At 38.4% G+C, this 14,622-nt stretch overlaps 1 protein-coding gene across 1 annotated transcript in view; it reads right to left on the bottom strand.

The window, feature by feature from the left end:
- Positions 1-9,558: 9,558 nt before the first annotated feature.
- The window catches only part of LRPPRC (leucine rich pentatricopeptide repeat containing), a 1,486,422-nt gene continuing 1,481,358 nt past the window's right edge, over positions 9,559-14,622 (bottom strand). The window contains exon 29 of the mRNA XM_044079460.1: positions 9,559-9,724. Within this exon, the coding sequence (XP_043935395.1) occupies positions 9,611-9,724 (114 nt within the window). The 3' untranslated portion in view covers positions 9,559-9,610. The remainder of the gene's footprint in view (positions 9,725-14,622) is intronic.

Genomic DNA, 14,622 nt, shown 5'->3' with positions numbered 1-14,622 from the left:
GATCATGAAATCTTCACAATACATGACCTCCCACCATACCTCTCTCAACCTCTTAGAGCAAGAAATCTGTACAAAGCCACAAGTAAAAGTGGGACAAAGGCCAAATAATAGGGACAATTTTTAAACATTGCACTTACAAACTTAGAAAGTTGATAGAATAACAGGTTTTACATTAGCATACATTTCCTGAAGGGTATGAAGTCTTAAACTCAATTGTCTATTTTCTGACTTCAGTCTTTAATGAGTTGCCACTAATTTGTGAGAAGACCACAATTTTATGGAAAATGGACCAAAAAATATGTGGCAAAAATCTGGACATTCTGCGAAAAACTGTACAGTTGAGAGGTATGCCCCCACCCCTTTCCTATCCAACCTCTTCCTGGGAAACTGACTGGGATAAACAGAAAAACAGAATGACTGTAAAACTACCCTGCAGCAAAAGAGGGCACTAACTTTCAGCATATATGCATAAATTCAGAATGTCTTAATTTCTATTTACATATCTTGAATACAGCATCTATTGGTCTCAGCACATTAGCTATGCACAGTCATTGTGCAATTTTGCCCAAAATGAAATCAAAGACAGTGACACAGAAATCACTTAAAAAAAACTACACACAGACACTTCAGATTATATGATACTAACACTTAGCCAAGGGTGGCTCGTGCTATAGGACTGCAGCCCCCCCCCCCCACCTGTAGAAAGAAAATAAAATCGTGAGTCCCAGAACTCCATGCATGCGTGCTTGGAGTTCCTGGTACTCAGAACTCCAGACTGCTGTGTTAGGCAGTCTGGATAGGGAAGAAAAGGATTTCCTCCCTGCCAGCCCAGAAGTCTGTGCGGTGATGACTGCACAGACTGGAAGGACAGTGGACTGCATCGCCCGCAGGCTGGAGGCTCCAGCCTACTCTCGTCTCGCAGGGAAACCAGTACAGCTTGCGTGAGCTACTACAGAGGACGGACGGCTGATTGGGCTGCTGCAGAAGACGGATTCAAGCTGCTACAGATGACGAGGATTTTGATCTGCTGCCATGGAGGAGGAGGAATGGAGTTTGATCTGCCGCTATGGAGGTAGGGTGTGTGCTTCAGGACTGATCTGGCTGCTACAGAGGACAAAGTGAGTGTCTGTGTGTGTGTGTGTGTGTGTGTGTGTGTGTGTGTAAAATGCCCCAGTTGCTACATACTGGTGGCTAGAGAGAACACATGGTGGAGGGTACAGAATACTCAGGCTTGAACTCTGTACCTTGGGTGCAGGTAGTAAGGGCCTGAATTCCCTACCCACCACCATTTGTAAAAAATTTGCAGGTGTTTGCATCATATTTGTTCTGTTCCTCATAAAAATCTGTGGTTTCTGTATGTTTGTTGTTCCTGGCAAAGTCAGTAGTACAGTGGTGCACTGGCAGCATTGTTGCCCAACAGCTACAGATTCTCTGGTTTGATTCTTGGCTGGAGTGCTTTCTGTGTAGAGTCTGCATGACTTCCCATCTTACAAAGACGGGTCTGGCATGTTTCACCCTGCTCTGCTGAAAATTGGCTTTTGTTCCAAGTCAGACTTTCCTGGTTAACAAATGTTAAATAAAAATAACAGGCATTTGAATTTCGTGTTCAAGGGGCCTATGATTTGAAAACAGCCCAAAGTTAATCTTTATCTGCCACTGGCAAAATGTATTTTCTTTGAATGTGGGTTTCAATGCTGTTTCAATGAATGTGAGTTTCAAGGGCAGAGAAGTGTTAATGCTAAGTCTATTTTCATTGTGAGACTGCATTGCTTTGTTTAGCAGATATCTTATTACGATTTGTGCTGTAAAATGCAAAACAAAACTTTCAAATGAAATCCAAATCATCGCAGAAGTAAAGCTGTATGCACATTACAGTGTTTATGGTAAATGGGGCGCGAAATAACCAAGGAATGGGACCATTGGAATGGCTGCAGGTGGGAGGCTCCATTCGACCATGATTTTGCGAGGGGGGAAGGGCATCAAACTCAGACAACCCCGGCTGAACTATACCTCTCAACTGTCCAGATTTTTGCAGAATGAATAGATTTTTGCTTATTTTTGGTTTGTTCCTCATAAAATTTGTGGTTTTCTGGCAAATCGTTTAGGAATGAAGTCACTAAACAATGACAGACATTGAGTTTCAGACATTATAACCTTCAGAAAAATGCATGCTAAAGCAATAATTGTTATTCTATTAACTGTCTTAACTTTATACAAGAGCAATTTTTAGTACTAATTGCATGTTCCTCCAATATATTTATTTGGCCTTGTCCAGATTTCCTGCAAGTACGTGCAAATAAATCGGTTTATAGAATTAGGAATATCCAAACCTCTCAACTGTCCCCAATTTTGGCTCAAAATGTTGCTCTCCCCCTAATAACCCCTCAGCAAAATGGCAATTTTGGAAGAAAACTTGGAGGGTTTACAATTACAAATAACTGTAATGATCAGAGTTATAGATTATAGATTACTTTTATTTCAGAAATGCATGTAGATGCTCTTATTTTGTCAGCTGCTCAAGTTAACAGTACTAATATTAAAAAGGTGTCCCTTCTTTGACAGGTTCCCAGCTGTATTGTGTGGCAATTTTAAATTTTTGCATCACATTTTTGGTCTGTTTTTCATAAAATTGTGGCTTTCTACCAAATTAGTGGCAAATCATTAAAGACTGAAGTTAGAAAATAATGGCAGACATTTGAGTTTCAGATTTCATACCCTTCAGAAAATGCATGCTAATGCAAGACCTACTACTACTATTCTATTATCTTTCTAAGTTTATAAGAGCAATATTTAAACACTTTCCTTATTTTTGGGCCCGTGTCCCACTTCTATGCATGGCTTTGTCCAGATTTCATGCTCTGAGGTTGAGAGGTATGAGTGTCAGAGCCATCGCCATCAGACAGAGACATTTCAAATTGTGACATACTTGTTGCACCCCACTCCCCCATGTAGTGACTCTGGATGTGTCCAAGCAAGGCAAGGAGCAGTTATGCAGTGCAAGTGTGCAGACTATTCCCCCATCCAAGATAGACACAAGTAAGACAGTGGCTTTTAATCCGTCCTTAATTTTGCAGAATGTTCTGGTTTTCTGTCATATTTTTATATTGTTGATTTTTGCTTATTATTCAGAAAATGCATGCTGTCGCAGTGCCCTGTTGCTTTGTGTTTAAGTAGCAATGCTTTAATGACCATCGGATAAGCTTGTCTGAGATTGCAAGATCCAAGGAACCTTTAATAAGCTCACTGTTAAATAATTACCAACACTGAAAGCCTTTTTGTTGTTGCCATGCAGAGAATATTTACATAACTAGATAATGTACAAGCCTTAGGTATTGAAATGCATATGACAAGTATTTGTAATAAAGGACAGGATTACAGTATTTTCAGAAGCTCATTACATTTGTTGGAGATTTGCAATCATCTTTGCAGGCTTTACCCGTAAACTAAACAAAATGCCAATCTATCATGTGTGGTCCTTAACCTGTGCAGTAATCCTTTAAGAAATTTATCTTGAGCTTGTTTCTTGTTTGCTGTCCATTTTTTACTTTGATCATGTTTTCCCCACGAAAAAAGTAGATAGTTGTTGTCAGGCAGCAGGTCTTTTTTGGATAGGAAACATTTTTACAAGTGGGGGTATCACAGAGATTTCTACTTTCAGCATGTTACTTGGTATTTTTATAAAGCTGAATGTAAGTTATAATTAGAACTGCAGTGCAAGGAGAAGCTTGTCTTTTTTATACTTGATTTTGACTAGTATTCCAGTAATGTATTTAAAAAGTAATTTATTTTTTCATGCCTCACAACCTTTTTGTTTCCATCTAGATATTAAGTAAGCTGTCATGTAGCCAATGCACTGAAATATTTTTTCTTCTACACTTCATTTTGTCTTGATTGGACTCTCGTAACGATGGTTTGGCGCCCAGGACAGCGTATTTAATTAAAGTTCCAGTTGTGTTTTTGAGCATAGCTCCACTCCTTTCTAGTTGGCCACACCCCCTCCCATTGGCACCACCCATTCAGCTGTCTCCTGCAGCCCCCCTTTAATTTGAAGTCACCGGCTGCCACTGCACCTAGCAGAAATATTCTGAAAGATATTGTCCCAAAATAAGAGCAAATGGCAACATTATGAAACTGTATTTAATTTGAATATTTCACCATAACTTTATGCTAACATTTTTACAATAAACTTGCAAATATATCTCTTAACCTCTTTGCACAAGAAATCTAGACAAAGCCAAAAATAATGGGGGACCAAAGGCCCACAAATAAGGACAATTTTGTAAATATTGTTCTCAACTTAGAAAGTTAACAGAACAACAGGATTTGCATTAGCATACATTTTCAGAAGGGGGAAAACCTGCAGTGGTGGTGCTGCAGTAGCGTTGTTGCCTCATAGCAAGACGTCCCGTTTGATTCTCAGCTAGAGCGTCTTCTGTGTGGAGGCATATGTGAATGGGGCGTGCCTTCGTTGAAGGTTGTGCATCAGGGCTGGTAACCCGGTAAGTAAAAATCCTCTACCAATCATTAGCGGACCGGAGTTCCGCTGTGGCGACCCCTAACCAGGAAAAGCTGAAAGACACAAACAAACATTTTCAGAAGGGTCAGAAGTCTGAAACACAAATGGTGGATCTGAAGAAGGCTTTGATAGCTGAAAGCACTAATCCGTTGTTTGTTGTTTTTTGTCTTGTTGAGATACAGCTCTGAATAAATCGTTCAGATACGTTTTATGGTGTGGTGCATCGCTCATCTCTTAGTTATTGAACAAACCAAAAATGTTACACAAAAATCTGGAGAGTTGAGAGGTATATGCACACAAAATTCCATTTTTGAAACCTCACATCAAGAAAAACTGCCAATTATCCTTACACATTTCTACCCTAAGTGGTAACTCTGGGCAGGAAGCATTAACAAAACAGGTAACAATCTCTTGCAATAATTACTGTTGCTGCCTCACAGTGCTTGACTTCCTGATTTGTTTCTTGGTTGGGGGTTCTTTCTGCACAGAGTTTATATGCACACCAGGGTCCACAGGGTTTTCTCCAAGGTTTCTGATTTCTTTATGCATCACAAAGACGAGAGGAAAAATGGCAAAGCTCTGTTCCCTAAATACATGTCTTGCACACGTCTACATATCCTGCAAGATGATTTTCTGCTTTATGACCACTGCTTGCTGAGACAGATTTCAGCTCTCAAAGACCCAGAAATGGATAAAGCGAGTATGCAAAACAGGTTAACAGGTGAAATACTAAACAGATACAGCTGCAGAACTGCACCTTGAGAAGAGGTTATGTAATGACACCTCAGATTTTATGATGCAGACACCTAGGATGAATATTCTGGGAAATTTTTTTCTCAAAGTTTTAATATCTGCTAAAGTTGCAAGTTTGCATTTAACACAGAAACACTTCCAAAGAAATACATTAACTTCACCATTTTCATACCAGAAAAACATCTAGTAGACCAAGCTTTATGATACTTCAGGCTTCACTATAAAGATAAGGATTCTGAAAATTTTATTTCAAGATACACTGGGTAGTCCTCCTCCAAACTCAACTGTCCTGAATTCATATTCAATGACTGTTGCACAGGTTAATCTCATTCTTTAAATTAGCTGCTCCTTCAAGTTTAAAAAACATATAGTCCTCAATACTGGTAAGGTTCATGACTGAGTCTATATGATGTAACATAGCAACACAGGAACAAATTAAGACGTAATCAACGGGAACTATAAGATACCCGACTATATGTACCTTTACGCAAGAACACTTAAAAGTTGTTGCCTGCCTTTCCGAGCGCATAATAGCACTCACCTCCCAAATCAAACAGGGCCACACATAATAGCCCTGGTGTAAATTTGTGTCTATCCATCCAATCATCAAGAGTGGCCTTAAAGTTAGCCAAGGTAGTACTTTAACCTCCAGTGGGAACTTATTCCTCAGGCTGGGAATACTTGGAATTAGTAACTTCTCTCTACAGCAATTTTTTTTTTAACTTCTAGCATGGCATTAGGTCCTTAGTGTTGGTGTCTATATTGCCACTGGATCTACAAAGAAACAGGAAGACGAACAGGACTGGGCCTTTTATGTTCGAAAAGCAAGACATATGTCACTTTTGCTACACAGCATAAGGAAAACTGCAGTAATCTTTCAGGATAGCTGAAAGACTTGAGGCCTTTAATTTTCTTAGTTAGATATCTTTTGCAGCCTTTCTAGTTGAGTGATATGCTTGGAGATGTATATCCCAAAGGGGAGCACTGTATTCGATGATAGGTCTGATAAGGGTGGAGTACAGCAAATGACTTTTTTGTATCTTGAGGATATTCCTTTCGTATCGCACTGGGCCAGAGAGAAGGATTTCCTGACTATGGTGGAATATTATTTTGGGTTTCTAATACCATGATGGGAATGGACTCTATTCCTAAGTAAAAGCATGATTAAAGTTCATGAAATTAGTAATGTTTTGATCTTTAATGTTAGCCAGAAGTGCTCTTCACAGTACCTGCAATACACCAAGTACTGACTCCTTCTGCAATTCATATGGAGTTACATGTATTGGTAACATATCTAAGTATGAGTGTATAATAGTGCCTAACCTGCTGTTTAATATCAGCAGATGACCAGATAATAGTACCTAACCTGTTGCCATCAAGAACCTAGTCAACTACACTTCTAGGATGTAGAAATGTTGCCTGAGAAGGTAAACTGCTGGATCACAAATCAAAATGCAAAACCAGTAAATTATTGATCCGAAACACTTGAAATGGTACATGAATATAATGCATTCATGTTTGATGACCAATATTATTTACAGACCTCAGGAGTAGCTATGGGCACATGTGCCAATAGCTACGCCAATTTGGTCATGGTGGCATGGGAAGAAAATGTTATGTTTTAACCCCTCTATGATGCTAAGAACTTCCATAACCTGCAAGGGAACAGTGATGAGGATCTATAGCTAGCAATGAAGTAATACTTTAATTTGGTAAGGGAGGGTTGTAGGTAATATGACAAGATGGTGGTGTTTCTGATAAATACAGGCACTTCCCTGCAGTCACCAGAGGCTCTGAAGGTGTGACAGGCAGTTAACTCTTGGTATAAAGGGAGTGCTCTCATTACACTGCAACCATGTCTCAATAACTACACAAATATGAATAGGACTGAACTGCAGGAGGGCCATAAGTTCTAGTACTGAGTAGTGCTAACAATGTTGCCCACCTACCTAACAAAACTACTATGGTGGAAAAAAAACTTAAGTCAGTATGCAGAAAATCTGGTAGGAGAGGTAGAGGCCATCTCTGGTGAAACAAAGTCTTATCCACCATCTCATCCCAGGTAAAAATGCACTGGATCTCCTAACAATGACCGATTAACTTGCCCTGGTATCTAGACATCATTCTGGGTGAAGGCAAGATACTACACAAGTACAGTGCCTTTAACATGTACAAAGCAAGTTCTATAATATTTCTCTCTGTGTGCTCCTCCCCCTCGCTGAAGCACCTCAAGTCATTCCATCCTACAAGGTCACAGACATTTCTGTCTGGTTAAATGGACGTTAGGGCCCTTGTAACATCACAAATCCTGGAACCAACCAAGCAGTTTATAATCACCCTGTTCTTGTCTAGTCTGGTGAATGTACAGTCTGTATGCTTCACTACAGTGTCACCTACTATTTAAACACTTCCTTTTATGAAGAGACTGGGTGGGCCTTATGGGCTCTGGTCTACTTTCTTGGTGACCTTTGGGTGAACTGTGTGAGTGCAAAGGGAGTAGGTGTTGCCTTGTGTGCTGAAAGCTTAAATCTTTTAGTTTAGGATCTCATAGGCTGTGTCAAATTTTTCTTTACAGCCTCAGCATAGCTTACAGGCCTGGTGATATGTTACGAATTATGCGCTTCTGTGGACACATGATGTTTACCAACAGAGAGCTGGTGTGAGAGGTTTGCTTCCATGTTTCTTAAATGTTTACATCTGTTTATGCCAGTGCTCAATTCTTCCTCTCTTCTACCATTTTTATATACTCGAATCACCAATATAAGTCAGCATTCAGCACTGACAAACATTCATTTTTTCTGCCATCCAAAAAACTTGTTTGTTAATGTCATCAATAGCAAAACTTAAGCAAGTTTAAACAAGCAGTTTGCTGAAATGGCTTGTCATAAAACTAACAATCTGACAGATTACACCACTACTGTCAAACGATAATGAAAGAAGTAAATCAGAAACTTTGCTTTTATTTTAATCCAGAGAATGGTATCTATGACAACAATGACAGCTAGTCAGTAGCCATGAAGCACAGTCGCACGGAGTGCATCTGCAATTGTTAAAACTGCAGGCATGAAGTAGTACTTAAATGACCCTATTTCTGACAACTATACTATGCACACAGTACCACCTACAGTGAATCAGTATGCTGTGCCACAAGAACGGTCAACAGAAAATAACTATCTCTAATCCTTAGATCAGACCGAAAGAAATGAAGCTCGAGGGGTGCCCCACATGGGGGGGGGGGGGTTCTCAAAGACAATGTATGGGTAGATTAAGAAAAGGCTTACTTAACAAGGTGCTGACGTGGAATGGAAAAAGACCACAGAAAAAAGTACAGACTTTTTGGATGCGGCTGACAAAAACAAGAAAAAGTTTGTATTTGGATGCCATTAATAGGATAACTACTTACATGTGCTTGCCTCTATGATTTAAAGCACTTATTGTCAGATTCCACTGAAAGTACTGAAGGACGCAAGGCCAATAAAGAATAAAAACTGAAATAAAAAGCTCATACTGGCAAAATGCTGAAATGAGAGACATGGTCTAAACTCATTAATTATGCTTTTGAGGGCTACATAGGCCTACTGCACCCCTGCTAGTTTTACTTATTTTTATTTTCTGGGATACAGCACTGTTCTCTATGGACCATTTTCAGACAACGCAGGAGTGCTGTCTGGTTAAGTGACTTGCTCATTGTCACACAGTTAGGCAATGGAGACCAAGGGAATTGAACCTGGTACCACTGGTTAAATATTCTGATGTCACACAAACTCAAGGAGACAGTAAAAAAACAAATCCTAAATTCAGTTTCTATGATTACTAGCAGTGACATTATCTTCATTCTAGATTTTTATTTCAGTATTTTGCAGTTTCATCTTCTGACTTTCAGCACTCTGTATGAACACTTTGCTGTCATTACTTTTTTGCAGGATTAGAACTATTCTTCAAAGCAAGCTTTGTAAAATAAAACCTTGCTGAATACACAGCATTCAGCAAAATACACAAATACTTCTCTTTGGGAGTGAGAGAACAAGAGGCAATTCACCAAACTTCTACTACGGACATCAAATCACATAACTGTGCATCAGAAAGTTGGGGGTGCAAACCCAACCCTGTGCAGTGATCTTGGGAGTTCTCTCTCTCTTAGAATTTTTTTTTTAATGAGAATGTAGTATGTACTTTTAACACAAGCAATCTTCAATGAATATCCCACCCCCCTAAAAAAAAAAAAAATTGGACTGCTCTTTTTTTCACTTGCATAAAATTGTAAATGAAAAATGGCACAGTTTGCTCAGTACATGATAAACAATCGTTTAATTTTTTTTATTATCATCTCTTTTCCCTACTTCACAATAAAATGTAGTAAAGCTGTTTACCATAGCATTTCATGAGGTAATCATATGCAATTTCTCTTTCAGGGAAATCAGTTATGAGTTCCAGCAGACTTTTGATTCTTTGAGCCTAAAAAAAGAAAATGAAAAGTTAACAATTTAATACACTGCAAATTTCTAAAGAAAAAAAATGGAATGCATACATTATCTTCCACTTCTGAGGTATAAATATAAACTTGATAATGACCAAAGTGTAAATATTGTCCAAAAGCAGGAGTTACCTTCTCCATGAATCAGACTCATAAGGAAATAAATGATAAAGCCTGAAGACTAATCAGAAACGTCTACACGAGAGGGACTGACCTAATTTAAACTGCATCACATCATCATCATCATCATGGCTATTCAACATATATTCTCTCTGATTTTCACAGAACTTGAATTTCTATAAATTCTTTATAAACTTGTTAGCCGGGTTAGTGATCCCATCCCCAAGACCACTTTCTGCCATGATCCAAGCCATATGAGCAAGGATAAATACAACATATACAGAGAATTTAGAGCAGTCAACCAGCCAATATGTTTTTGGGAAAATGGAGGAAACCAAAGTATCTGAAGGAAACCTACACAGACATAGGGAGAATATGCAAACTCCACAGACCATGATCAAGAATGCCCATTAAATCCAAACCGGGAGCTGAGAGGCAGAAATCTTACCAATGAACCATTTTACTTCCTAAACAATTTAAGATAATGGAAGAGCAGAATCACAGCCATATGCAGAAAATGGGAGGAGGGGCATGATATAATTAAAAAAAACATAAAAACTCCCTGCAGAAAAAAAGAGGCCTATGCTGTACAATATTGAGGATGGATGTGTCATAGGTAGCTGGTAAGTTACAACACAATGGGACAAATGTCAATTACCAAATTATTAAATTACTATATATTTTATATCATAAATATTATTTTAATAATTATATATATTATATAATTATAAGGTATGTGCGTATTATCGCAACCAGATTTCGTGCAGGAGAAGTGGCTCCTTTCCAAGTCGTTCTCCTGCCAAAAAGTAGTGAAACTCTGTTGGGAAGTATGTGCCCCTCATCTATCATTATGTTTCAATGAAATAGGTGATGTATATACCTTCCAGGAACGTACTATTACATTCAGTTCAAAATTTTAATTTATCGTGCGTAACAGCTAAAATGGAAAATGCCACACAGTTTGACTTGTTACGAAGGAGTCTGAAAATGCAAGACCTGACTCCATTTCAGTCTGTCATCATTTCAATTACATTTTGTACTGTGTATAAAAAGGTAGGTACTTAAATTTCTGGCCAGGAATGTTTGTGCAAGTGCAGCAACCACTCAGTGTTTTTTTATTTTACTGCTGTTTTCTGGCACCGCTGGAATTACGCATACACGTTTGAAAGCAGAATAGCAGTACCAGCAGAAATGTAATACATGAAAATATCACACTATCCAAAAACAAATGGAAAATGCTGACTCAATGCAGAGTAATAAAAATGCAAAAAACGTCCCTGACACATCCCTTACTATGTGGAGTCCAACACATTAAGAAAGTCGGCAAAGCAACAGTTTGTAAAATACGAGTTTAAATTGGATACATCTTATGAAGTGCAATGAATGGCTTCAATAGCATTGGCATTCCAATGGTAAAACACTGTGAGCTGTAAAACACAGTATCAACCCACTACTCACAGTTACATGAGTAAAGATCATCAGAAGTTGCCATACATTAAGAAAGTCAACGAACATGACTTTGGGTAATGGAGACTCTGAAGCAGCACTCAGGTTTATTACATGTAAAATTAAGTTACGTCGTGAAAGTTAAGTCCCTGACAAAGACAAAATGTGACCATTATTCGTCTTCCTGCCTCACACACAATGTGACGGAGTAATAGTTAGGACTTCAAAAAACACAAAAGAAATGTATAGTCAGGAACAAGAACAGCTAGAAAAACTGATATTTAATCCAAAGTTAAGCGCTTTCTTCCCTGTACAGTTAAGGGACCTCCTCAGAACAAATTTGAAAAATACATACATTTTCAACCTAAAACCCAGCCATCAATACCTAATTAATCCTTAAAGAAATCTCATCCATTTTCATGCTAACGACAAATACATAAACAAATGCGTCATAAAGAATGTGTGTAATAAGACAATACACATACACAATATTAAAAATTATAAAAATTAAAACCATATATATTGAATGCCAGAATTAACCTAATAAGTGCTTCAATTTCAATATACTTGAAATAGAAATTGCTTCATTAATTCCTGGAAAATTAGCTGCATCCAGCTGGAGTTGCCATCTCAACTCACAGATTGTCCAAGTGGACATCCAAACATCTCCCCTGCGGATCCTTTGGCAAATGTTGAATAACCAAAAACTTAAACATATGGCCATTATACTGATGTATATGTCTGGCCAGTGCATTAGTTTGTTTTTTATGTTTGATATCCAACAAATGTTCACAAATCCTATTTTTAAATGGTCTAAGCGTCTTTCCCACATAAAATATTGGGCATTTTGTGCACTTAGCCAAATACACAACATTAGCAGTACTACAATTAAAATGCTCATGCAGTCTCAACATTTTTAATAGTTAGGACTTTACAAACCCCTTTTAAAGTGCACTTAATTATTTCGGCGAAACATTACAAATTCAGCGAAGCTAGAAATCTGTTTGCGATAATATGCAAGTACCAATTATAATTATTATATTAGTATATAATTATATATATTATATATTATACATATTAGATAACATAGTATTATAAATATTTATTTAATTATTAAATTACTATACGCTGCCTATACCTATTTTAGCACTCTATTTTTTTCTGTATTTAATACTGTATGTTTTTACATCCTATGTATTTACTGTATGGAGATTTTCTCCCCGGGCCTCTGCTGAAAACAGGCGTTCCTGCCCAGTCAGACATTTCCCGGTAAATAAATAAATGTATAAATGTAAATATGTTTTGTAGCTCTTGTTGCCAAAGATTTCTCTTTCTATGTTTCTTGACTAAGCTGTAATTGTGAAATAATTTTGAACCTGTACAAGCTATAAGAAAGGCAAACCAGAAAGAAGCAGTACAGTTCAAAATACTTTCATATTTAAAATGCATCACATTAAATCTACAAGTATGGAGCTGTCAGTGCAGTCCTGAAATTAAGCAAAATGTAGAACTAGACAAACGCATCCTGCAGACATGGATGAATCTGAAAAAAAAAAAACTTAAACCAAGCCCTATAACCACCTGGTGCTTCTACTTTCCCCCTCAAAACATGCAAAAGTTTCTTTCACAGTCACCAACAATAACCAGTTTATGCATCACACACAGTTTGTTCTTATCCTTATTGACTAGATACACTTTAGATTAATGTACAGCAGGTCTGCCTTTTCCTATTACACTGTAGGTCTACTGAATGCGATGTTCTTGTATACCCACGTGTTGAAATAAGTTTTACTTAGTCTTTATTTTACGAGGTTATCTCATCCAGAAGATCATGGTTCTGGTACACAAATCCAAGACAGTTCTCTCAGATCAACTGATAACATGAGAATAGGCAACTACTCTGGCTATACTGCCGAATGACTTTCAACCTGCAGTCCTGAAGTCAATTCCCTCAGTCCCCATCTGCACACAGCCAGGTAGTACTCCCAGTTTGCTCTTGAAAAGAAGAACCTGTCCAATGGCGTTACTCAGCTAGCACAAATAAAAAAAGCAGTATTGCATTGAGCCTAGGTAATTTGGTCACACTGACTAATGTTATTCGACACCTGACCTCATGTTTAAAATAAGTAAATAAATAAAATAAAATAAATAAAGAAATAAAAATGTGGGGACGGGGGGTTGACAATGATAATAGCGACCAGGTCAAAAGCCTTAAACTTTAAGTTATGTACTTACCATAAATTTAGATGTTTGGGATCCATCTCGCCTACATTCTGTACTGATGGGCTCGGAGCCGATCCCTCGGCTCCGACTTGGCACGCTATGCTATAGAGCGAAGCCTCTTATTGGCTGAGCTATTCTCTATCCCAGGATGCACCACCACTAATCCCCCAGATCTTGTTTGTCCGCATTCATGCACACATACATAACTTGTTTATATAACATTGCCAGATGTTTCAAGATGAAACAATAGGATTCGGACCGTCCGATCTCTTCTGATCTCCAAGGAAGGGGGAAGGAGGGTGGGTTATTAGAATGTAGGAGATGGATCCCAAACATCTAAAGTTATGGTAAGTACATAACTAAAAGATGTTATGTGATCCTATCTCGCCTACATTCTGTACTGATGGGACAGCGTCCCTAGCACCTAAATCCTGGGTGGCTCACTGGAAAACACTCCTGAGCACTGTGGAACCAAATGAAGCTCGCCCCTGAGATGCCACATCCAATTTGTAGTGGGAAATGAAAGTCTGCGGGGAAGACCATGTAGCCGCAGCACAAATGTCACTAATGGCAAGCTTAGAATGAAATGCTACCGAAGTAGCCATAGCTCTTGTAGAATGAGCTTTGACAGAGATCGTAAGCTCTTCATTAGAAGAGGAATAAGCTTGACTAATACAGTCCCTGATCCATTTGGCAATAGTGACCTTTGTGACGGCTTTGCCCAATTTATTATCCGAAAAGGACACAAACAATTGATCTGTTTTCCTTGTTTGTTTGGTCCTATCTAAATAAAAATGCAATTGCCTGTGGACATCTAATGTGTGGAATATGTATTCCGCTTTGTTTGAGTACTTTGGAAAGAAAACTGGAAGTTCTAATGACTGTTGTAGACAAAAACTGGAACAAACTTTAGGGACAAAGGAAGGATTTGGCCTGAGAGATGCTCTATCTTTGTGAAAAACCAGGTACGGAGGTTTTACAGACAAAGCTTGAAGCTCTGAAACCCTTCTGGCAGAAGTAATCACGACCAGAAAGGCAGTTTTCCACGATAGAAATTTCAAATCACATGTTGCTGCCGGTTCGAAGGGGG

This window comes from Protopterus annectens, chromosome 1.part0, assembly GCF_019279795.1.
Source record: "Protopterus annectens isolate FY-2018-M chromosome 1.part0, PAN1.0, whole genome shotgun sequence".
NCBI lineage: Eukaryota > Metazoa > Chordata > Ceratodontiformes > Protopteridae > Protopterus > Protopterus annectens.
This window is presented reverse-complemented; position numbering and strand designations above follow the sequence as displayed.